Below are 25,856 nucleotides of genomic sequence, written 5' to 3'. Positions count from 1 at the left end.
ACCTGGCGGCAGGGCAGGATGGGCAGCAGCACTGGGCGGGATGGCTACAGAGAATTTTGGGGTGGCTATAGCCTGCCCTGTAGCCCTACCCCCCCACCGGGAAGAGGCCAGCTCAGCCCCCAGCCCTGAGCCTGCAGTGGGCAGCCCGCCCTCACCCTGCAGAGAAATCCAGGGGTGTGCACAGCGGCTGGGAGCTGCCCCCCCCCCTTCTGGTTGAGCTGCCCCCAGTACCATCCCATGCCCTGCTGCACTCCAGCTGGGCAGCACCTGCCCATCCCACTCCCTCACTGTGGGAGCCTCCATCTCCCCCCACCCACACACTTTCCCTCCGCCCGCACAGACTTGCCGGCCGGATGCTGCTCTCCAGGCTGCCGGGCTGCATTCCTGGCCGCGCATATGTTTTGGCTACACACATGGCATTTATTGGTGATGTTATTGGCTACACCAGCCACAGAAAGCTGATTGCCAATAATATCAATTTTCCTTTTATCAATGCCAGTCTGATATGGACTGATACATCGGTAATCTCTAATTTTAAAATAAACTAGAATATATTTCCAGTTCTTCCAATCTAAATATGGACACAGTGCAAACAATGAAAAGATATTGGAGTCTGCAGACCAACTGAAACAAAAGCTCTAACAGATGGGAAAGGGTCTGTCCATCTCACTAGGATGTTAACTTGGGTTTATAAAAACTGCTCTGCATGAGCTAGATTCAAGGTGTTTAAACATGGATTTAACTTGAACCAAATCTTTTTTTTAATCTATTAAAGCTTTGGCGATCTTTGGTAAGGCTGCTACTTACTAAAACATAACAATACTTTAAATAAAAAGAGGGCAAGCATACGTGTTCACTGTTGAAATTTTAAAGGAAGTTAAATTACTGAAGTAGTGGAAGTCGGTGGCTAAGCACCTGGAACCACAGTTCAGCAATGTTATAAATAAACCTTTGTCAGCAGCCACTCTGATACAGGAGCAAAGAGTAGTTTGTTCAGTTTTTTTACCTTACTTTGTTCATCTACCTCAGTTCAATGGCAAGTTCTTTCAATGCTGAGAAACCAGCTGGGAGTTAAGAAATCAGAAAGAAAGCAGGAAAGCAGTTTTCCAATCTGCGAGTAACAAATCCAAGTTTGAGAGGTGTTTCTATCTACTAGTTTGAAATCTGAATGTACGCAGTAAAGAGAAACAAGCAGTTCAGTTCACTAACTGCAGATGATGCCACTTTGCTTAATAAATCAGGTAGTTTTTTTCTTAGCTTTTCAGTGTATGTAAGGTAATTATGCTCCAACTCAATGACTGTGGATATCATGCAGTAATTTTATTCACTGAAAATCTCACCAATTCTAAAGGATCAGGTTTTAGATGCTTTAGGAATAAAGGGAGAGAAGGGGAATGGGGAGAGAGGTGTTCGTACTTCCTGGATCTCTCTCCTCCCACATGAGGGGTGTCTTGTGGGGGAGACCATGGAGGATATGCTGACCAAGTAACTACCGTTTCTTTAGTATATGGCAAAATTCTGTATCTCTCTTTGCTTTACAGTTTGGAGATTTGTATGGTAAAATTACAAAGATCTGCTGTCCATAAAGCAGCATGTGTAAAGTATGCCTTGGGCCTCCCGAGCCTTTAGAGCAGCCCAGCACAGGGAAGGGTACAAAAGGGTTTTAAATTCACAAGAGCTCTTTATGCTTTGAATTCTGTGCTGCACTGACAAAAGCAGTAGCATGGACTTTCACCCCAGCTGTCTTCTCTAAGTAATGTATAAGTTAAATAATAGGCCTGTAAGAAATGAATGCCCTCCTCCTTCATGCAAACAGCAAAGTTCATGGTTAATAGAATAACATGAAGAAAACTGCATGTCCTAGTATCACATGAGAGCTAAAGCTGGTTATCCAGAAGTTGAGGGGAGTTAAGAACTGCAGACCACGTGTAAGGTATTTCCTTTTCTTTTTTTTTTTTTTTTAATATACTTCATATTTACTTTCAGTCTTAGGATGGTTTAAGGTGGAAACCTACAATTAATTAGGTAGATAGGTTCTTTTTAAAACCACCTTTAAAGTTTTACCTGCTCTTGCCTGAAGCGTGGGCAGGGATAGTTGCAAAGGTATAATGTATAGCAACTCGCGCACATATTTCACACACAGTACCTGGCATTCTGCAGCTGAAGCTCAGTATTATTGCATTGTGACCATAGACTCCCAAGCTCTCGAACAGGCTCTACAAGGCAACCGTACTGCTATGCAAGTATATTTGGAATAACATTATGTCTCTAATGGACAGTAAGTTTTTTCCCTCTGATTATATTGTTGTCTAAGGCTAGAATTTTAATATTTTTTTACATTCATCTTAAGAAGAGGCTTAACATTTTCAAAAAGGGAGTGGGCAATTAAGTGACTCAGCCCTTTGTTAGAGATATAAACACGTAGATTATCTCTCTTAAAAGTGACTCAGACTATTGATTAAAGGAACTATACTATATACTGCCAGAGAATTATTTTATTTTGTATTTCTTAGACTATTAAGTGAGCAAATAACAAACAAGATGGGCATTGTTGTATTAAGTATGTGTTTAAAATATCAAATGTTTAGATCATACATGATGTGTTTTTTCCATAACTGGATGAGATTAGGCAACCCTGGATTTAATATTTGTTCTACTTTGTAGAATGTAAAATGGATCTTCTGAAGCATTGTACAGGCAGACACCATGTCCTGCTTCCTACTATATTTCCCTGGTTTTCTTCCTCCTAGGTCTTGCTTATAAATTAAAATGGCCTGTAACTTTCTCCCCCTTGCTTCTCATCTCTTTTTCCAATAGCGGAAGGCTATGCTGCTTTTCAAGAGGACAGCTCTGGTGATGAAGCTGAAAGTCCTTCTAAACTGAAGCGGTCCAAGGGAATTCATGTCTTCAAGAAGCCCAGCTTTTCCAAAAAGAAGGAAAAGGATTTTAAAATAAAAGAGAAACCCAAAGATGAAAAACATAAAGATGACAAACACAAGGAAGAAAAACATAAAGAGAAGAAGTCAAAAGACTTAACGGCAGCAGATGTTGTAAAACAGTGGAAGGAAAAGAAAAAAAAGAAAAAGCCAACTCAGGAGGCAGAGATACCTCAGCAAGATGTTCCAAGTCATAGACCTGTGTTTGGGATTCCTTTGGCTGACGCAGTAAACAGGACCATGATGTATGATGGCATCCGCCTGCCAGCAGTTTTCCGTGAATGTATAGATTATGTAGAGAAGTATGGAATGAAATGTGAAGGCATCTACAGAGTTTCAGGTATACTGGGCACACCAAGTATATGGCATACCCAGGCTATTGTTCCCTTTGTCTAACTTTGTCTATGTCAGAAATATGGTTGCTGTGGTGGTTGAGTTGAAAAACATTCTAGGATCCTCGCCAGTATATCTGGAGATGGATAAACCCAGTCTTGTGGAGCAAGGAGAGGAAAGGGTTTATCAGAAGTGTACTGAATCTCTCCTTTCCTGGCACAGCCACCATTGTGCCATTTTCACATGATTCACTGACTACTGTGGCTAGCCACTTGCTGAAAGTGGCAACAAATACGTATGCGAGTCAGTCTTTATAATGTGATGGAAAATACACATGGAATATGCCTTTTTGTTTGCCTTAATGCTTATATCTTTTGGTTGGCCCGTGCTATTATTTTGAATAGGTTACTGTTACTCCTAATTTAGTAATAAGAGATTATACTAGGTGATGGATATAGAGAGCTGGTGGGAAATTTAGGAAATAAACAGGCATGCTCCTAAATGTGCCTTCCTCAGTCCCTTGCATTATAATTTCCTTCTGAAAAGAAATTTCTTTTTGTTTTTAGTAAATCCACTAATAATGTAGAGCAGCAGTTAAGAGTTCCAGCTTTGATTTGTCGAAAAGCGTTAGTAGTAGCAGCACAGTAATTTGCAGCTTCGATCATTATTGTTAATGACTTGTATACGTAATCCATTAACATTGACTTATGTATAAGTAACAACAATTTCAGCCAAGTTAATTATCAGCTGAGTTTGACTTAGGAAGTCTACCAGCAGTGTTTATAGTTTAAATATTCCAGTTGTGGAACATGACCTGTTTAAAGAAAAAGAAAAAGGAGATTGGGAAAAACATTTCAAGTCAAGTATGTATCATCTAAATATATAAAACAGTACATGGAACTAATATGAAAGGCTTTATCAACAGGTAAATCCACTACAAGTAAAAATGTATTAGGTGTGCATATATATGGCAAAAGTAAAACCAGCCTCTCAGCCCTTGCATACCAAAGTATTCCCATCACAGCATCTTCTAGTGACATAACATAGTCACTTCTTTCTATGACCCATTTTTGATGGTTGAGATTTCCATTTCTTTTTTCTAGTGGCCTCCTCTATACATGTTTATGTAGGGCATAGAATGATTCAAACTCAACTAGTTCGCCAGACTGGAATCCTTCTCTTTATTATGTAGCTTTACGAAGAGGCTTATGCAGTTCAATATGAGGCTCATGCAGTTGAATCGAAGTCTAAGCAATAGCAGCAGAAACAGTTACTCTGGCAGTTGAGTGCTGGAGACTTGCTCTTCACAGTGATCATTTACCTTGGACAGCATTTTAATTCACAAAATGCTGCCCTGTCTGGGACTTTTTGACATGAAACACTTAGAAAAATCCACACAACTTTATAGATGTGTTAAAATCCTCAGTTTAAAATTCCCCTGTACAACTCTACAGCAGTCTGAACCTGAACCTTCCACTTGAGAGAGAGATTTTCCTCATTTGTGTTTGGAGATCAAGACCATGCAGATGAGTAATGTACTTAAAGTACTGACTGGAGATTTTTTTAGTCATACAATACAAACATACCTTTTTTATATAGCTAGTGCTTCACACCAAGAATCTTACCTTACAGGGGAACCTCCAAGGAGAGATGGTTTTGTAACCTTTACAAAACCATCCCAATATGGAAAAGCAGCGGCTTCTTCCATATTCATACTTGTGCTCACAAACAGGATCTTTGCTTCAGCAAAACTATATTGCCACATCAAAGAGGAAGTCAGTATTTTGTGACTTCAGGGGACTTAAAAGAAAATAGACACAACACGTGCTTACATCCATCAGTGCCCATTTTAGTCTTGATGTCAGAGGTATTGAGCACATAACCCTATTAGAATTGATTTGGTTTACGGTTTTTGTTTCTGAGCTTTGTTTTGGGTTGGGAGAGACAAATATTAATCTAAAATTAAACTGTATGGAACTAAGGAGACGGGAGTAGGAGTAAGGCTTTGTAAAGCCAAATGATTTACATTTGCAAAGTGGTCTCTGATTTCTAATCTGAATGTTTTCAGGAATAAAATCGAAGGTGGATGAGCTGAAAGCAGCCTATGATCGAGAAGAATGTCCCAACCTGGAGGAATATGAGCCCAATACTGTAGCCAGCTTGCTGAAACAGTATCTGCGTGAACTGCCAGAAAATTTGCTTACCAAAGAACTGATGCCCCGTTTTGAAGATGCTTGCGGAAAGAGCAATGAGGCTGAGAAAGTTCAGGAGTGCCAGCGGTTGCTGAAGGAGCTGCCTGAGTGTAACCACCTCCTGATTTCTTGGTTGATAGTGCATATGGACCACGTTATTGCAAAGGAACTAGAAACAAAAATGAACATCCAGAACATTTCTATAGTGCTCAGCCCTACTGTCCAGGTATGTGCGTACCCAGCAAAGACTTCATCCTAGCAAGAAGTTTTCTCTCTGAGGCAGGCAGGCAGGAATGGGATAAATGGTAAGGTTCAGTTAAATTGCAGGTTTTCTTTAAATACTTGTCACGCCTTCTCATTTCCTACCCTCCCCCTCCCCCCAACACACACCCGTTTTCTTCATATGAGCTGGCAAACACCACTGTTGTGAGCTTTCAAGTATAGTTATATTATTAAAGCATTACAAACATTGCTTTAATAAGAGATGATAAGAATACTGGAGTTCAGCCCTCAACACCAATAGGTTTGTGCATATACTAAGAATTTGTTAGTCAGCTGTTCAGTGACAAGTCATTGCCCAAGAGTATATTATTGCTTAATGTGTGCATCAGGCTGGTCAGTCCAGTTTTGTAAACCCACATCTGCCTAATGAAATAACTTCCATAGTAAGAGTTGGCTTCCAAATTCATAAAAAATGAAATGTGAGATTTCTGAACCATTATAGCTGTTGTCATGCTTTAACAGCCTGGAGTCCTGCAGATGCACTTGGAACTGCAGTTTCTGCTGCAGGATGCTTTGTTTTTCATTGGGCATCTTTTTAATAAAAACCTACCTCCTTATATAATCTAGGTGTGAGGCCCTTGGGCAGGAGGAGGGTTTGCTATTACTCACTGGTATTTTCTGTGCCAGTCCCAATTCTCCCTCTTCTACCAGACAAGCACAAATTATTGCAAAACAATTCATACCCTATCATGTTTTGTTTGAATAGATTCAGGGGATGAAATCAGTCACTTGTTTCGAGACAATTCTGTGAATTTTAGCTTGACAGATAGTATCAAATCAAATCTAGCATCAGAGCAGTGAATACGATAGTAGCAGGTCTTTCCAAAATATTGTGTGACCAGCGTTTTCCCTGTTTAAAATAATTGAGGAGGGTTAGAGGATGTGAGAAATCTGCTGAATTACTAGGGAGAAATAAGGTAGTTATCCAACAGGCATTAACTCAGTGACTCTTTATCTTTAAATACTTTGTAATGTTGCTAGTAGCTCTAGAAAGAGAATCTTGTTGGATTATACTAAAATGCTGCAAGTACTATCTTAGCTGAAGACAATATATGTAAGGGACTATAATAATCTGTATTTTAGTAAATACAGTGTTTGTTAGCCAGGTTGTAGTGACTTAGTAGGGTTATACAGTATTTTGTCTAAGAACCAGTTTCTGGATGTTCCTGACTCTCAGCCCATTGTAAATTAGTAGTTTAAGGTGGTGATACAGTCTGCAATTAAGAAGTTAATAATTCTGTTGAACACAGTTACAGTATCAGACAATTATTCTCATTTTTCAGGAAGCTCTAGAGGAAAACATGATTTTATGGATGAAAGACAAATATTTGTTATTTAAAATGTAGTAATTTTCTTGTTGGTTCTCCTGTGTGTTGCTAGTAATGACTCCAGTGTAAGGGACCTATCAAATTTGCAGTTTTGCAGTTTTCACAGAAACAAATTTGGTAGGTTCCCTCTGGAAAAGCCCAGTCCCTGCAAAAAAGTGTGGGGACTGTGAAAAAGCGGGAAAATGGCCAGCAAGCCTGCGGAGGGAAGGGAGCTGCAAACAGAGGTGTGAAGCCCTGGCATCCTGAAGAGGGTGGGCAACAGAGCCAGGCAGGGGGGCATGCCTCTGTTTGACCAAGTGGCCCTCGAAGTCCCACCCCCGCACTGGATATTGACAGGTGGCTATCTGTCAATCTCTGGGGAGGGGCAGGACTTCTGGACTCCCTTGGCCAGAGGCGTGTGGGGGCCCACTGCGCTCAGACTGCAAAGTCTGGAGGCACCTGCCATAAATTCGGCAGGTCCCTACTTATCTACACACAGAGAGAGAGAGAAGCATAATAAGCTAACAGATTTCTCTGTCTGTCATCTATAAAACTAACTGTTAACATTGCAGGCCAATTCCAAAAAATTAAGCTTGGAAAGAAAAGTTCTTATACCTCAAGGGAATTAGAAAAGGGAGAGACAACCCAGTGAAAACAGAATGAATACTTCCTTGAGGTCAGCAGCAGGTATTTTAAGACATTTTTAAACCAGCTGTTGAATCTGCAGTAAGTCATCTGAGTTAGCTGTCTTCAAAGATCAAGAAAAAGCAGTAGTCTCATCCAAGAAGATAACCTTTTGAGTTAGGATACAAAATAAACTAAAAGACATGGTATTAAAAAATCATTTTCTGAACCAACATTTTGACTCTCCTTTCTTCCCAGATCAGCAACCGTGTCCTGTATGTCTTTTTTACACGTGTCCAAGAGTTCTTTGGGAATGTGACTCTAAAGCAGGTGACGAAACCCCTTCGCTGGTCTAATATGGCAACAATGCCAGCTCTGCCAGAAACACAAGAAAGCATTAAAGAGGAAATCAGGCGCCAGGTTTGTTTTGCCTTCAGTACACCTCACTGGCTGTCTACTTTGATTATTACGTTGCTGATTTATGTGAGAGGCAGGGATTTCTTAGGGTGATAACTTTTATTGGACCAATGGCATAGGTGGAATAGAGTGAGACAAGCTCTTGAATTCAAAACGTTCTTTTCCAGGTCTAAGGAATGAAAGCCAGAGCTGCGTAGTAAAAAAACACCTGGAAGAGTAGGGAGAGAAATTCCCAGGGATAGCGAGCAAACAATTAGCAGAAGAAAAGAAGCTAACTGGGAGATTAAGGCTTATCAAAAGGGAGGAGGGTCATTATCACCTTTATTGTTTAGGCAGAATTCAGAAATCAGGTAGGTTATTTATAATGTGTCATAAAACCAATATCAGTGTTAAATCCTTAGTTCTTAGTGTCTAGCCAACTTATGAATTTTTGTTCCAAAGGTTGCCTTTTAAGCATGAAGACTATCAAGGTTAGAGAGGATAGTGAAATCAGAGGGGGAGTGGTCGTTCTGTGATAACTGTGCTCCTAATAGTGTATCTGTGTTTCTGTCTTGTATATGTTTCTTCTGTGAGAGTTTAGTTTCACCCATATAGTTGCCATGAATGCAGTTGTTGCACTGGATCAGATATTTTGCATTTTGGGAAAGGCATATGTAGGAACCATGGATTTTGAGGCTAGTTTTGTTATAGGGAATCTTGGCTGTATTGGCAGTGAAGATGTGTTGACAAGTTAAACATTTCTTGCTAAAGGAAGGCTCTGTGTGAGGAGTTTGATTCCACTGATCAGTTAGGAAAGATTAGAGCAGGGATGGGCAAAATGCGGCCTGCCAGGCCATTCTATCCGGGAATCTGATTTTCAGTTTGAATTGGCTGGGATTTGGAAAGGCCTATTTTGTGATGAGAAACAGACAAAAGAGCTGAATGGGGGAAGGAAGCATGGAGAGAATGAACAGTATAGGAGGAAGGAATGAGTAACGGCTGCATTAACATCACAGTTAAATGTGAGCAGGGTGATGTGTTTACTAAGCACTTTCTACAACCAAAATGAAAGATATGATAGCATGAAAAATAACTATTTTAAGGCATGAAAGCATAGTATAATGTCCTTGCATTCCAGTGACTGGTGAACGTGATGCTTTTGGTCTTGTTTCTAGGAGTTTCTTCTGAACTGTTTACACCGAGACTTGCAGGCAGGGATAAAAGACTTATCCAAAGAAGAGAGATTATGGGAGGTGCAAAGAATTTTAACAGCCCTCAAAAGGAAACTAAGAGAAGCTAAGAGACAGGTGCGTAATTTTCATTTCATTGATAAGAATTTACATCACAGACACTACATATTTTTAAACAGGTCAGTGAACCAACGAAAGGCTTCTTGTAACTTCCTACTATAGCTTCATTGTTGCATACAATTATAACATTATGTTAAATCCTTGCCAGTACCACACTGCAGGAAACTGAGGAATGTGAGTCTGTTAGAAGTATTCTATGATAGTCGAGATGCATTTCATGTGGATTTATAAAAAATAAGTTTTGCTCTGGGATTTTAATGTGATTACCTTCCTGCCAATGAATGCTGAACATAGGTTCAGTAAGAAAGGGGCTAAATTTGCTCATTCCACTGAATTTCTTTATTTCCCAAGATGCCTTAGAACTGTACTTATATCCCATTGCTTATTTCTCAGGCTTCTGTTACGTTGAAATTGAATCTTAGGAATCTGGCACCTTACTTTTTGTATGGCATGTCCTGCAGTAAAACAGCATGTAACTGAATGTCTATCTTGGACAGCCTGCTTGCTGCATATTTTGCTTGCCCAAGAATGAGTAAAGTACAGCAGCTGTCCTTTAAACTATCGTCTTTCCCCAAAAGGTGCATAAATGTTTAGCTTTACACACTGATATGGTTTAATTGATTTTAAATTAATAGGTAGACCTCAGCAGAAACATCTGTCATGACAGTGACAGATGCTGTCTTTGGACAAGTCTGTTCAGGATTCTGTTACATAATGCATGGTATGATTGTGTCAGGGAAACCATTTTAATCAAACTTCTATCTTTCAGGAGTGTGAGACTAAGATCGCTCAAGAAATTGCCAGCCTTTCTAAAGAGGATGTCTCTAAAGAAGAAATGAATGAAAATGAAGAAGTTATTAATATTTTACTTGCGCAGGTAGATAGTGTTCTAATCCCATTATTTTCCCTAAATCCTCTGGATTTGTTATTCTTCTGTCAGCATACCAGGAAAGCCAATTTTGGAACAGGGGACTAAAGAGATGTAAATGTATTCCACGGCTACTGAAAACATTTTTGCTCGTTAGTAAAAGGGGCTGTCGTGTTCTGTTATTAACTATGTCTGCACCATAACAAACCCCCCTAAAGTGCCTATGTGGTAGGGCAAGGGGGTTCAGGACTGTGGATGGAGTGACTGGCAGGTTGTAGGGATATGCCTAAGACAAACACTTTAACAGGTGCTGAAAACAAAGCACTATGGCTTGTGAAAAGTATAGCTTTCTACTGCACACTTTTTTTTGAAGTCAGTAAAACAATTTTCTTGATCTAGTTAACAATCTCAACTATTTTGCTGAAAATAGACACCATCCTGTTATGCAAACATGTCCAGTCTGAGTAATGTCTCATTTTGGCATCAATAAATGAAGCTTGGAAGGAGGGAGTGTAATCACAACTTCTCCCCCCCCAGTCTGACTCCTGCTTGGTAGTAAATCATGATGTAGCTTTTCAAATTTTGTCTGGAAAGCCTTGATGTATAAGGCTGGTTTTGAAGGCTGTGAACAGAAAGGGTAATGTGGCACAATGGAGCATTTAGCCTTGATGCCACAGTTACATTTCCTTTAAATTCTGTTAAAGTGCTTTAAATCATCCCAGCCACTCTGGAACCAGGGACTTTTTCATGGGAGATATCTCTTAACTCCAACACAAACCCTTGCAGTCTCCTTGGAAGTCATTTTAAAACGTACCTTTACATCTCTGAAAGTACATCCGTAAGACAGTGATTCGTAACCAGGGTGCCACGGCACCCTGGGGTGCTTTGAGACTTTTTAAGGGTGCTGCAGGATGCCACACAGTGTTGCCATTGTTAGGTTTGCAGATATGATTCAGAAGATAAGACCAGAGATTTCAAATGGGAATCCATGGCATGAAAAAACATTCTGCCCTACTGTAGTCTTTTTGGGTTCTTTGCAGAAGATTACTCTACTTTTTTCTGCAGTCAAAAAAGATGAGCTACCAGCAGCTGGGGACAAGGCCCACTGCAGAATTTAGGGTCCCTGGACCCCAATAGACACGGCCTTTAGTGGCAGCCTCCTAGCTCTGCACTGCGAGTACAGCTCTCTAGTACCACCCCACTGGCTTCACACCCCTGTTTGATGAGAGCCCCACACATTCACATGCCCCTGGCTCTGTGGTGATGTCTAGCCAGAGCTCCAACATGACTATCCAAACGCCACCCTGTGCCACCACCCAGCCCCAAGTGGATCCAGCCTAGAAGGAGCCCCTGAAGTCTGGATCCAGCCTGGGTCCCCCAGGATGAGTTTGATATGCTTGGTTTAATGTAACAAGTGAATCCTGCCATACTGGAAAAGTTACTTTATAGGTAGCTAATTAAGTTATGCAGACTTTTCAAAAACTCATATTTGCTTCATTTGAGACAAAGTGATGTGCTCTTTGTTCTTTGCTCACAGCCTCTTTGTGTAAGTTTATAATTTGCTTGCTTAAAACGAAAAGGGTGGAGCAAACAATGTGCTGTAAGGAGACTAGATCTCTGAAACGGGAAGGAAAGGGCACTTTTCCTAATGGGCAAGTTTGGAGACATATGGGAGATATGGCAACAAACGAATTAGTGCCACACTACGTGTAACAGGGAGTGGGAGGAAACTACTCGGCGTTTTTCTTTTTTCCTTCATCTCAAACCTCCATTTTTGGCCTTTCCTCCACCTACTGTTGCATCCATTCCCTTCCCATCTCTTTGGCCCTTCCGTCACAACACTCCTCTCTGCAGTAATTCTTGCCAGTCATTTCTGTCATAACATTTTAATTGATGACCTGTCTGCTTCTGTAATGGACCCCAGTGCTTCCCCTTTAATTTGAACTTTGGTACCTACATCTCAGGAGCACCACATCCCAGCCTTGCATGTCCTGGCTTATGCTGGACTTTGGACACCACTGTGCACCAGAGAGCACACAGGAATTCAGTAAGCGAAGCAAATGTTACTTGGTCCCAGGCTTATTCTGGCTCAGCAGGCTGGTGGCAAGCAGAGTAGGGGACTGGCAGGTCTCTCATGCTATGTAGACAATAGGACAGGCCACCACTCTGAGCAGTTAGACATTTCCAGTGACAAGCCTGTCCAGTCGCTCCTGAGGATGTGGCAGTGGAAGAAATACTTCTTTGTAGCATGTTCTTTATAGACTGTAAATCCAGCACCTCACAAGAAGAACTGATTGATTATTGCAGGAGAATGAGATCTTGACAGAACAAGAAGAGCTACTGGCAATGGAGCAGTTTTTACGCAGACAAATTGCTTCTGAGAAGGAAGAGATAGACCGCCTCCGAGCAGAAATAGCAGAAATTCAAAGGTAAAGAGGAGCCTGCTGATAACTCCCAGCAGGCAAGAGTTTTTGTTCTATGAGAGTTTCCTTATTTATACCTACTTTTCTATAAAGAACGGGGTTTTCCAAAGCGTTTTAGAAACTGTAAAAGAACCTTGGAAAGATCCTTGATTCTCAACCAAAGTACCATGGCACCCCAGAGGGGGTCTTGAGCTCTTTTCAAGGGTGCCATGGGGTGCCCCACAATGTTGGCACTGTTAGTTATGTGCATATGATTGACCAGATAAACCCAGAGATTTCAAACAGGAATACATAGAGTTAAAACATTCTACTATTCTGTTTTTTCTGAGTTCTCTGCAACAGAAATAGTGCACTAATATTCTTCTGTGGTCAAAAAAAGAGTGAAAACTAAGAAGTGGCATTTTCCAGTAATGCCTTGAGTCCACTGGGGAGTGCCCTGAGTTTGAGAACAACTGCTGTAGACTATCCACAGCGTGGCATAGTAGATTTCATTGCAGTAAGGGAAATCATACCTAATAATCAAACAACCTGTTGCCTCTATGAACAGCTGTAAGAAAAGTTTCATTTCCTACCTCAGCAGAGAGGTGGTTCCAGAGCTGCTTTTCCTCTTGTAGTTCTGGGAAATTTGCATTTGAGCAGGGCTTAACCTTAAGGTTTCCTTTGCCCTTCAGTCGCCAGCAGCACGGTCGAAGCGAAACCGAGGAATATTCTTCTGAGAGTGAAAGTGAGAGTGAAGATGAGGAGGAGTTGCAGATAATCTTGGAAGATTTGCAAAGGCAAAATGAAGAGTTAGAGGTGAGTGAATTTTACCTTTGTGCTTCTTGCTGGCTTCCTGCCTTTCGCTCTGCAGAGAAGCTTTGTTACATAATTGGAAGAGTCCCAGGCTCCAGGGCCATTTAAACGTGCAAAGTGGATATAAAACATCTGAATTGGTCGTGCAGGCTGCAGGATCCTCTGGAAGGGAGGGTTCCTGTGTGGGCAGCAGCTCTGTTCCATTCAGGCAGCTACACCTGGTTTTTTTCCTTCTCTGGCCTGAATGTGACTTCTCAGTAAAAAGGAATCGGAACTCTTGGTAGAGGTGATATCTTTTATTAGTCCAACTAGATATTTGCAAAAACATTTTTTATTTGCAAGCTTTTGGGTACATGTGCCCTGAGTTCTCTGATCTTAGCCACTTCTTCCACTAGTGGGTGAGAACCTCTCTCCAGATGCTTTGTGTGACTTGTTTTGAGGCATAATTTAGAGTACAGAGGGGCAAGACCCTTAGGAGTCAGCTTTTCTTCGCATTAGTCTTACCTTTGTGGTTTGAATAGAGCTCCTCAATTGGCTACAATAATGTGAAGGCCCATTCATCATTCCTAAAGCCCTGTGCCTGGGATGTTATGGTGTCTTTGATTAGCACTTTTCAGACATGAGAACTTGCACTTCAAACCCCATGTCATTTACTGTTTTCATTTTATTACTGGCGGGAAGACCAGCACAGAAAGGTGAAGTGACTGAACTGGGAGCATGGCCCAGGTTTCAGTACTGCTTGTCCCTGTGTGATAGTGACCAGCTGGATTTGAACTGTTTGGCTACTGCTGGACCACATTTGTAACCCAGATTGAAGTGTGTCTGTGAGGGGGGTGTTGTACAGCTTTAAAAAGGCAGTGGTCTTTTTGTGCTTCCTAAACAGGAGAGCCTCTTTGCAAGCATGGAAATCATTGCTCTCTTTAAAACAGCTTTGCTTGTTTATATGGTTATTCCTGACAGAAGAAAACAAGCAGTGTCAGCACTCATTTACATATAAAGTGCCTGTTGGACTTGTCCCAGGTTCAGAACCCACATGCTGACTAGTATTGAATTCAAAGGGCAGTTTAAATAATCATTAGTGTGTTCTGCTAGGTGTTAGGTGTGTGGGTGCAGGGATGGATACTAGGAGCGTTTGTTTTTCATGTCAAAATGTAGGTTTGGTGCCTGCAGCTGTTTGTTCTGTTGTCACACAAGCCATCTTTTCTAGACGGGCGGCAGCCTTTTTGCAGGTGCCACAAGTTAAGCTCCCCTCCTCCTCTCCCAGCAGTAACCTGCTAGTTACTGCCCTGGGGAGCCAGAATGGATGCAAGGGGCAGCGTTCAGCAGTGCAGAGTGGAGCAGCAGCATGATACTGAATTTGGCAGCATCTGTAGGGCCAATGAAGTCTTAACCTGGCAGTGACACCTCCTCTTGCAGAACTATCCTGGTGCCACGCCACTCTGTATGGCTGGAGGCTTCAACCCCACACCACCCTTGCCCCCAATCTGGCATCCCCTTTACTGAGCACCCAGGGGTTACAGGCTGCTGTGGCACACGTGCTCTGGGTTGGCCACCCCTGTTGCTTTGCTGCTCTTAGGCTGGGAATTAAAAGGAAAAACAAAATAATTTTGAGTAAAGATTGTAAGGAGGTGGAAAAATTACTGTGCACCAGTTATGCGGGGGGGGAGGTGATCTTTGGTGAGTGAGTTTCAGGGCTGGGGGAGAGGGGCAAAGTTTCATGTCCTTTATCAGCAGTGAGTTTTGTTTGGTCATAGCCGCAGGTGTCTTTACCCCTGTGACCACCTCATTGGAGGCACCTTTCAAGGCTGCATCCAAAGCTACTTTCAGTGATGGTTTCGGTGTGCCCAGTGACGGCCTCCGGGCTCATTCACCATGTGGGACAGAACAGGCAGGGTCCTGCTGTCCTCGCTGTGATGCCTTAGCACCACATACTCTGTGCCAGCTGGGGCCTTGGGATGGACCAGCACTGACATCTGCGGGGCCTGGTGAAGTAGTGCCTTCAAAGCCAATGACCAGAGCCTTTAAAACCTTGGGCAGCCCAAGGAGGTGGCACTAGGAGGCCTCTGGAGCAGAGTACTCTCTCCTCCCTGAGCAGCTCCTTCAGCAGGAACTCTCTTTAAGGGGTTGCCCCAGTTGCACCTTCAGGGTCTGAGGCACTCCATGGGGCAGTGGGATGAGGTGTCCCTGAGGGCTGGCTTCCCAGGCAGTGCCCTCTGTGGGCTCCTACTGTTATCAAGGGCTGAGGACTCCTTGTGGGGCAATGGCACTGGTACTGCAGGTGGGAGTAGGATTTGGGGCACTGAGGCTGGAGGGTTCAGGTGGGATCTGGCTGCATGCAGGGTGCCTGCTGCATTCCTGGACTACCCAGTGCAAAGGTTGGCAAAGGATGACGAGGCTATCCTCAGTGCGCTCCCTGGACTCAGCTTGCTGCCAGTGTATAGGTCTTCATCTGGGACTGTCAGACTGGGCTGAGCCCAGGCAGAGCTATAAATAATAACGTTGCACCCTGGGCAAAACCACCCTGTGCTCTGAGTATGGGGTGGGGAGGGGGTGATCTGACCTGCCAGGTAGCCAGCTCCTCTGGCCAGGCTGAGGTTGCAGTGGGGGGGCAGGGCAGGGGCATGATGAGCCCTGCTACTCTGGCCCCTCAGCCAGCGCAGTGCAGACCCAGTGAGCTGCAATGCCCCAGACCCTGCCGTAATCTTCCCCTCTCCTCCCTGCCCCCAGCCCTGCTCTAGTCCCTGGAAGGTTAGTTGTCCATGAGTTTGTTTCCTAGTAGCTCCTGTGCGGGTGTTTACACACAGTCTCCCATGTTAGCACAGCTTACAGCATACAAAGCCCAATTAATGATTGGGTGGCTGTGGAAGTTACTGAGTCTATGCAGTTGTTCTTAGGCAAGTGATACTTTTCTTCCTGCTTGCTCAAAAGATAAAGAACAACCACCTGAACCAGGCGATTCATGAGGAACGAGAGGCCATCATTGAACTGCGGGTGCAGCTCCGGCTGCTCCAAATGCAGCGAGCAAAGGCTGAGCAGCAGGTGCAGGAAGATGAAGAGTCAGACAAGCGCGGAGGGGGTTCTCAGCAGCAAAGAGACAGTGTCCTGGAGACAAAAGCAGCTAAAGAGCAGCCAAAGGCAGTCAAGGAGCAAGTCAAGCCATCGCCAAGCAAAGACAGGAAGGAAACTCCCATCTGATCCTCCTCGGGGATTCAGAGAATCAACAGGACTGAGCAAGGACTGTGCAACTTACTGTAATTCTGAAGCTACAACTGCACAAATGGATAATGGCTGTGTACATGATGTAAAGAATCTTATCTTTTAAACCCTGGAGACGTTAGTCTCCTTCATACTTGTGGCTTCTACCATCACGCTCAGGTGAGTTTGGAGGGGCCAGAAGAGTTTTCCAGCTAATGTCAGATGGTTTCAAGACTGACATGCTTCTGGTGACTTACAATAATTCAGTAATGGTTTTATTTAAGCCAAAATAATGATTTGCTTTCATCAGAGCAGAGTTGGAAGATCTCCCAATAACCCACCCACAATCATTAATTATTTGCCCTGTGGATCTGTTGATTCTCATTCATTTCTGTTTATCTACTCACTCTTGCTTGTGCCTTTTATACCTAATGCAGATTATACAAGGGAGCTTTAAATTATTTCCTGATTGGCTAAAAAACTGAAGGCTTATCACTGTTACCTAACAAATGCCCGCCTACAATTCTACAATATACTATTTTTTTTATTTTTTTTTTTTTTTAAATCTCACAAATTATATTTGTCCCTGTCCAGTGGAAACACTCATCAAGAGCTATTGAAGTCCTTTGACAAGATAATTAACCCATTTGCTGGTTTGGAAACAAGCACTCGTCTCTTGTGTATGCTGTATTCATGCTGCTAGCATAGAGCAACAGCCTTCTCTTGTTTTAGAGAAAGGGGCCTTTTGCAAAGGTTTCACCCTCTGGTCAGTAAACCTCTGACTGATGTGCAGGTTAGTAGAGCGGAGGGATTAGGTTGCTTGCTTAAGTTCTCTTTGGCTGATCAAGCAATATATATTCAAGTCATCCATTGCTTTCCAGAGAAGCCTGAGAAAAGATGCCCAGTGGAGAAAGCAGGGTTCAGCAATAGACTTTATTTTTTCCTTTTTGTAAGAGTAACTGTGATTTTGCTTTTGGTTTAGCTATTTACTGCTACCAGCAATCAAAGGCCTCCATAAAAGCTGGGATTTTAGGGGCATTTTTAGTTTCAAATGCACTCACTTATATCAGTTCATCTAAACAATAGTCCTGAGACTGGTCAGGGATAGCTAGCTCAGCTATTGACAATAACTCCGTAGAGTGCACCATGCCTACTTTATTTCTAGAATCTGGATATTTATTTTCTGCACGTGTTGGACGTGGTTGTATTCTTTACCTATTGCACTGTTGTGAATCATTGGCCATGATTTGATTTTGTACAAATAATGCTTTGATATGTTATAGAAAACAGCATAATATTTTTTTAAAAATTTGGAGAAAAGAATTTATAAAAGACTGAAAATGTGGTCAGATGACAAATGTAAACTTGTAAAGTGTTCTCTCTCCCTTGCCTTTCTGTTACATGCATTTTATATTTGCTGGCAGTATTTAAGCTTTTTTTTGTTTTAAATTCATACTAATTCCTATCAAGTTGTCATGATTTTTTCTAATCAGTGTTCTTCAGACAAATCTCTTAATAATGGTTAACTTTTCTTTTGTTAGGACCATATTTATCAAACAAATAAATTCAACAGCCATTTGAAAGATAGTTTTTAATTTATCTACCTCACAATATATGTTCATGTTTCTAAAGCAGCCTAGAGCACTTGGCATGCACAGCTCTCGTCATTGTGTGAGGGGTTTGTAGTAGTAAATGTGTTATATTTAGGCTACATCATTAGTGTCTAGATTGGTCTCTAAGGATGATCACAGCACTCTAATTCTCAAGCTCTGCTGAAGCTTGTCAGGTTTTGGAAAAATCTTGGCTTAGAGCCAATTAAATCAGAACAAAACGATCCTTTTTGTTGAGACTTTTCCCTGGAGCAGTTGCCAACTACTGGCAGGTGTCTGCCACTGTCCTGAGTTAGGCCTGAAGTTTGTGCTTTCATACAGGAATTCATTTTTTAAAGTTATTCTAACTATAAATAAACCAACTTTCTACAGTATTCTATATTTGGAGACCTCTGCGTTCCTAGGAAAAGGTTTTTACTGTTTTTCAAGGGGGAGAGGAACAAAGCAGACTCTGTATCCTTCCTTAATGCTAATTCATAAAACCTTTCCTTAAAAAAAATTATCTTAAAGAGTTACAAGGCATGAATTTTTGGTTTGGTTTGTATAATTATAAGTTATCAGTTAATTCAGAGTATTTCCATCAACAAATGCTTAATCTGTCCATTTATAATTTTTTTTTTGAAGATCACATCTAATATTTAGTCATTATACTGTCAAGCTGATTTTTAATTGGACAGTGTTTGCAAGTGATCTGGGCAGTGTAAAATAAGATGCCTTATCCTGGGAACACCCCAAGGTGCCTTATAATAAAATTAACAAAACCTGAAGTAGACCCCCATCAAGCCCCAGGGGAGGTGCACCCAGGCCAAGGGTCAGGGAACTTCTGGAGGGACTGGATGTATTTAAATCAGCTGGTCCTGAGGATCTCCACCCCAGACTGCTTAGGGAATTAGCTGGGGTCATTGTGGGACCTGTGGCACAGCTTTACAAGCACTGGTGGTGCTCTGGTGTGGTGCCAGAAGACTGGAAGAGGGCCAATGTGGTTCCCATTTCCAAAAAGGGGAGGAAGACCCAGGAAACTACAGGCCAGTAAGTCTTATCTCGATCCTGGGTAAGCGCCCAGAACTGAATGGGATGGGCGCTGCACTTCAAGAGGGATGTGGACAACATGGAGAGGGTCCAGAGGAGGGCCACTTGCATGATCAGGGGACAGCAGGGCAGGCCCTATGAGGTACTGGACCTGAACCTGTTCAGCCTCCACAAGAGAAGGCTGAGGGGGGATCTAGTGGCCTGTTACAAACTAGTCAGAGGGGACCAGCAGGCACTGGGGGAATCCCTGTTCCCCCCAGCACTACCAGGAGTGACTAGAAATAAGTCACAAGCTGGCAGATGGCAGATTTAGGCCAGATATCAGGAGGCGCTACTTCACGGCCAGGGTGGCTAGGATCTAGAACCAACTTCCAAGCAAAGTGGTGCTGGCTCCTAGCCTGGGGGTCTTTAAGAAGAGGCTAGATGAACACCTTGCTGGGGTCATTTGACCCCTGTACTTTTTCCTGCCATGGCAGGAGGTCAGACTTGATGATCTGCTCAGGTTCCTTCTGACCCTACCAACTATGAAACAAAGCTGAGTGGGTATATCCACATGTTTATTAATTATGGCATGTAAGTTTAGTTAGTACCTGTAAAAACAGGTACTACTTAATGCCCCATAATTGGTGCTACTGCGCAGTACCATACATTAACACTTTTTTAGTGACGTTAATGCACATTAGACTAAATCTACTGTGTGTTAGCATGTGCTTTGCCTGCTGCATTAATGCGCAGTAGAACTAGTCTTCTGTGCATTAAGTGTCTAGTGTAGATGCACCATATCTAGAGGTAGATATAGAAGGATGATCAGTCTTCCTCTTCTGTCACCCTGCTTGTCTGAAAAAGCACAAAACATTTACCTTTGTTCTAAAATAGGGGAAAAGTTAGTTTGTAGAAGCCCTCATTATGCTGCTGGCCTCCTAAGCACAGCAGCTGGAAAAGCCAAGGTCAATGGCTAATGGCAGCAGGCAGCCTGGCAAGGTTGCTCATTACACTGCTCCAATGTGATCAGAGTAAAACTATGGTACCCATTTCCTCAAATGAGCAATGTGTGGCTGGGGTGCTGTTATTTTAATCACAGGAAAACAGCTCTGCCTGTGGTTCCTTCGAGTCTGATCTATAAAACGGGAGTGATGAGGGCCTGAGCTCTGCTTACATCGTTATTAATGGCTGATAACGCAATAATGGTGCGATGGTTTAACATGGACCACTATTCTGATCTCTGAACTAAAGAATAACCATTATAGTTTACCTGTCATTTCATCAAGACTTAACCATCATGTCAAAAAAGCCCTTAACTTTTTAAATTGTATACTACACCTTGAAGTACATTTTGGTAGGCCATGCCAGCACACATCAGGAATAGTTCGCCAATTAGCAAGCCAATTACAAGTGAAACTTTCAAATGTCAGCTAAAGGACAACATACCCAATGAATACACCAACCAAATCCACGTGAATTAGGAAGGAAAGCCAGTGTTAAGCAGAGGATGTTCCATGCACCTGAAAGAGGAACTTAAAGGCTGTTAATGCTCCTAATTTATTGAAATACTCCAACTGTACAAAAGCTGTCACATATTTTAAGAAATATTTTTAATGCAATAAAAAAAATGTTTGTACCTTGAGAAGTAGCTTGATGTGAACTCTTGCTTCTTTGCAAGAGGCAACTGAACTGAAAGGTGGTTTGTCAAATGATGCAACAATCAGATTCTTTTCTTAATGCAACTCCCTGAAATCATACTGAAAAAGGTCAGCAAGTACACCTATTTACATCTTGTGGTAGCTGCTTCTCTGCTGGGCTGAATTTAAGTGAATGCATGCTGTTTTATATAAAAAATTAGAACACAGAAAGGGCCACATTCATCCTCCCTAAAAGGAGTTCCTATGTGGTCCAAACCTGCAAATCTAATGCCAGCAGATGGGTTCCACATCAGTACAACTGAGCAATGCCTTGAATCACTCTACCTTTAAGGGTTTTAAGTGGCTAATTTAACAATGAACACTTGACCATTATACTTCAAGATAGCCAAGGTGTTCTGCTGTGAAAGACAAAAGAAAGATTGTAGCCAAAGGACAAAGGGGTTCTCAGCCATTCTGTTTTGCCCAGTATCCCACCCACGTGATGTACTAGGTTGTGGATTTTGATCTTCACTATCTTCTGGGTTTGTGAAACCTATAGGGAGTTTGTGAATTTGCCCTCTAGGTCAGGGACATTTTTGAGCAGTGCCAAAAACACCTGCAACCTCGACTTGTAAGATGTTGGTTTGCCACGGGTCGCTGGTGGAGGGGCCCAATCCTTGTGACAGCACAGCCTGGCCTCCTCCCCAAGACTTGCATGCCAAGCAGAATGCCTCTGCACGCCACACTGGCAACCCAGGGTTGCCTAGTCCTGCTCTACATAATGGAGCCATGAACAGTCTGCCAAGCCATTACAGCTGTCCTCATCCTTAAAAATCAATCAAGTACATTGAAAACTTACAATCAACAACACGTTGATGAATTACTCCAATGGCCAGAAAGGGGTGCAATCTAGCAAAACCTTCTATTCTTGGTTGTTGCAAGTGGGCAGCTCTAGGATCTGTCAGTGTCTTCTTATCTGCCAATGAAAGATGTCTCAGCTGACTCTAACCAGAGTTCAGTATAACACTTAAGTGTCCTAGCAACATGTTCACTTTATGACAGTGTCTTCTTGCTGGAGACAAAGCCTTTCAGGCCAGATCCAAGATTATCTCTCTGCTGTGACCAGGCTTTGACTGTTTTATTCACTGGTATCATGGGTCCAATACTGATGTTCAGAAGTGCTACTTCTAACTGGTTGGTATTAACCGTAAAACCATTTTCTTAAGTCCATGATTTCTGGTGCCCAATAGTTACAAATGTTTGTTTTCAGGCCCATTTTCTGAAGATATTGTGCAGGTTTCCTTTAAGGATAAGGAGGACACTGAAGTCAGAGGTGGGAGTGGCTGTCCTGTGAGAAGTGTTGTCACACTGGTTATCAGGTGTTTCTGTCCTTTATCATTTTTTCTGTGAAGACAGCAGTTTAGTTTCACCCAGTTTCCTGTCCTTCCACCTGGGAATCTTCTGACATTTCTACTGCCCCTCAGCAGTACAAATGAGAACATGCAGAGATCGCTATAAGGAATGGGGGTTCCTTGTCCTTAACTTGAATTTCTAGAGGGAAGCTCTTATCCCAGTTCCCTGCTCACCTTCCCTTTTTCCTTGGAGGCACAAGATATGAATCCTCAAAAGTGGCAAAAAGCAGCAGTGTCAAATTCTATCTGATAATAACGGAGGCATATGAATCTGTTTTGCCATCACAGTCAAGGTATTTTTTTTAACCTTTTTGTCCTCATCTGTGTAAAACACAGACTTTTGATTTTTAAAAGTAATTTAAAGTTTCTTTTGATCTTCACATATTCAAACTGGCTGTCCAAGATGGTAACAAATTTGCTAGACACATTCATGACTGAAAGAAATGTCAATGGGACTATGAAATCAGGACTACACTGACATCTCTCACAGGACAGGACAGGAGAGGCCTAGACTAGAGGATAGTGGTTAAACAGTGTGATCACATAGCCTGAGGGACAAACTTGGACAAAAAAGTCAGTTAATTGCTGATGCAGAACTACCTTGATGTTTCACAGAGGCAGTGGAGATGGGATGGGGAAGGTCTGATGCTGCTTTGGGAACCTGAAGACAAGACAAGTCGCAGCCTAGGGACTGTACCTGGATTCTACCCTACAGATCATGTCATGCCCCTAGCTGTGCCCAGTCACAAGTCTTTTTGCCCATCTTTCTTGCTGGAAGATGTACAGAGAAGGAACTGATGCTTTCTTTGGCAGACTTCCTAGACCCTGCAGCATCTGGAGAAAATAGCATATTTTCTCCACTTCTGATAGCGATGTGAACTACCCCTACAATCCCATTGCTTTAAAAGGCTCCTTTATTCATCCATGTCAACAACCCAACCTGAAAGGGGCTGAGGTGCTCGCCTAAGAACACTCTCTCAGTTCAGCAAAGGAGCTGTGTGCTAGATTTCCAGGTGGCTTACAGACCAAGCCCTCAGGTCAGTGGAATAAACCAAGACTTTCTCCTGCATATGGTTAGGAATCTCTGAATAAGAAAGGTGGGAGGAAGCAAAAAAACTAAATACTGAATGACTTCTGGAAAAGGCTCCCTTTCTAGACACCCCTCTGCGGTATGAGCTTGGGTACTGGTGACTTTCAGAAATAACCATATCGTATAACTGAAAGGACTCAAGTGACTTCCCTTATCAAAGTCAGTTCCTGGAAGAGACTAGCGATTCACCCTCTCACAAGGCTGAAAGAAGAGGTAAGGCAGACCATCCAAATGAGCGTCTGGTTTGAGTGGTATTCAGGGAGTGGATTCGGAAAGGAGGGGCATACAGATCTTTGAATCCACAGGTCTAGAATGGTTTTGAAAAATGAAGGTAGCAGACGTGCATGAACTATGCGGAAGGACAACAGCCCTTCCATGGTTTTAGGGAGGCCACTGTGGGAGTCCTGCTTGTTAGTAGTAGTTCCATGGTACCATGGAAGACAGGAGAGGTATCACCTCAGTCATTGTTATTTTGAATGACAGGAGAGAAAGGCATCCAAAGACAGGATGAATTTTCTATACCAACACTATACACTCTACTCAGCTCGAAATAACAGAAGTTAGGCTTACCTGGTTCTTGAGAAAAACCAGGATTAAGGTGGGTGTCCAGACTGTCCTCAGCTAAAAGGTCATTCTGCAAGAGGGTGACTGGAGAGTCAGTAAGCCTCTAAGACCAAATAAAAGACAATTTTGGCAACCACTTCTCATCTTACTAAATTACATAATTAAAAAAAACTACCAATTTTAAACTCAATTTACTACACTAACTCTGTAAATACAGTGGTTAGTAAATATTATATTACTATACTGAGATTTCACTAAATACACATCTTCAAAACTGAAAAAACTATGGAAAAAGACAAGTTATAGAAATCACTGCATTTTTGCCACATCTATTACACTGTAAGAATTGGGGGGAAAAAAAGACAGTTAATTCCAAATTTGTTCTTTTAATGTCTTAAAAAGGTAACAAGATTTTGTTCAATATTATTAATAAATTTTATTTGGACAAGTAGAGAACAACTTGTATCACAACAGTTTTAAACAACATGATTAAAGACGGCAGCACTCCAGCGAGTGATCACAGATATGTACAGTATATGAAGAAAAGAAGTTGCACCTTAGAGCCAATCATGATCAAGTTAAAAACACCTGACGTAAAGTACATGTGCTAATAAATTTCCTTTAGGTCATGACCAGCATGAAAATTAGGACACAGGTACTCAGCAAATTTTATGCTAATGGATACAGCAATATGCTGCATTTAAGGATTAAAATCAGATTCTAGTTTAGTGTTAGCACTGAGCCCTTGAGAGAAATCCAAATTTCTAACTTTCTCCATTTACACCATCAAAACTATTCATGCTTGAGGATGTGGCTGGTCGCACACAATCAAGTCCTTGCATGGATAAAACTTGTATAACTAATACTGGAGGGTCTTGCATGTTGGCATAAATTTGCCTTGCTGGCTGTACAACTGCCAGCTATCAGTTACTAAGGGAAAAACTTGCTAAGTTAACTCCTCAGGAGAAACAATGCAGGTCTCTGGAAATCGCATCTCTTCTACAATGAAAACGGTCTGCCAATTCAAGTTTCATGTGTTCAGGAAGACAGAAGATTTAAGGCTTCGGTGGCAAATATAATCCTCTGAGCAATAGTTTTCTACAGTCAAAATAACATAAGTAATGTTTATTTTTCTTGACTCTTAAAAAATCCCTGGTATCAGGTTTAGATAATATCCACCTGTAGTTAGGTCTGGCAAGAGATCTCTCCGCCTCCAGAAGAGGTTGTCCTAGATCATCCATTTCAGGAGCACTTGAGGATAGTTTTGTTTTGTATTTTTTAATTAAAATTTAACAACATTCAAGAACTTTTTAATAAGTTGATGAAGCTGTGCTCATGGCATCATCTGCAATTTTGGTACTGGCAGGGTGAATACTTGCAAAATATTTGACATCATTGTCATCATCCATTTGAAGTGCCATAATTGTTTGTTCGACAGCTTCTTGATGAGAGTTGGCAGAATTCAGAAAATATTCTGTTAAGTAACAGAGAATACAGAAAAAGGTTTATATGAAAAATGAAAATATATTGTGGTGTAAATTCAAGCTACAATACTATAAAACAAGCATGAGAGTCCCAGTAATTCATAGAGGAAAGTTTAATGCAGAAAAGGCAATGCTAGACTGACATTTCATGTTAGCAAACCCAAATAGTTCAGGTTGGTTTTGTTTCTTTTCGTTTAATCCTTAAACAGCTTTATTGCCTTAGCAGCCACTGCTTCACTGATGTGAGTTGCACCTAAATCCCTGAAAAGCAGCACATGATACTCTCCTAAATTTTTTATACCCATGTAAGGATTTCTATTTCTGTTCTATCATTTTGAGATGGAGGAGACTGGAGCTGGACAAAGTACCAGATGAGGTCACTCCAAGTCA

At 42.0% G+C, this 25,856-nt stretch overlaps 2 protein-coding genes across 7 annotated transcripts in view; one reads left to right on the top strand and one right to left on the bottom strand.

The window, feature by feature from the left end:
• Positions 1–18,241, top strand: part of RALBP1 (ralA binding protein 1) — a 46,518-nt gene extending 28,277 nt beyond the window's left edge. The window contains exons 1-9 of one of the 2 annotated variants that reach the window (XM_090039683.1): positions 2,143–2,278; positions 2,818–3,276; positions 5,338–5,687; positions 7,933–8,094; positions 9,246–9,377; positions 10,150–10,257; positions 12,556–12,677; positions 13,343–13,466; positions 16,392–18,241. In XM_090039683.1, the coding sequence (XP_089895809.1) occupies positions 2,263–2,278; positions 2,818–3,276; positions 5,338–5,687; positions 7,933–8,094; positions 9,246–9,377; positions 10,150–10,257; positions 12,556–12,677; positions 13,343–13,466; positions 16,392–16,658 (1,740 nt within the window). In that variant the 5' untranslated portion in view covers positions 2,143–2,262 and the 3' untranslated portion in view covers positions 16,659–18,241. Of the gene's footprint in view, positions 1–2,142; positions 2,279–2,817; positions 3,277–5,337; positions 5,688–7,932; positions 8,095–9,245; positions 9,378–10,149; positions 10,258–12,555; positions 12,678–13,342; positions 13,467–16,391 lie in introns of those variants that run through there. The other variant, XM_090039682.1, reaches the window with a different exon arrangement.
• A 6,162-nt stretch (positions 18,242–24,403) lies between these two features.
• PPP4R1 (protein phosphatase 4 regulatory subunit 1) overlaps positions 24,404–25,856 on the bottom strand; it is a 72,985-nt gene continuing 71,532 nt past the window's right edge. For all 5 annotated transcript variants that reach the window (XM_090039676.1, XM_090039677.1, XM_090039680.1 and 2 more), the window contains one exon: positions 24,404–25,456. In XM_090039676.1, coding sequence (XP_089895802.1) covers positions 25,293–25,456 — 164 coding nt within the window. In that variant the 3' untranslated portion in view covers positions 24,404–25,292. The remainder of the gene's footprint in view (positions 25,457–25,856) is intronic.

The sequence above is a fragment of the Crocodylus siamensis genome, chromosome 3 (genome assembly GCF_052110815.1).
Source record: "Crocodylus siamensis isolate JL-2025a chromosome 3, ASM5211081v1, whole genome shotgun sequence".
NCBI lineage: Eukaryota > Metazoa > Chordata > Crocodylia > Crocodylidae > Crocodylus > Crocodylus siamensis.
Note: the sequence above shows the minus strand (reverse complement) of the source record. Positions and strands in the feature narration are given on the sequence as shown.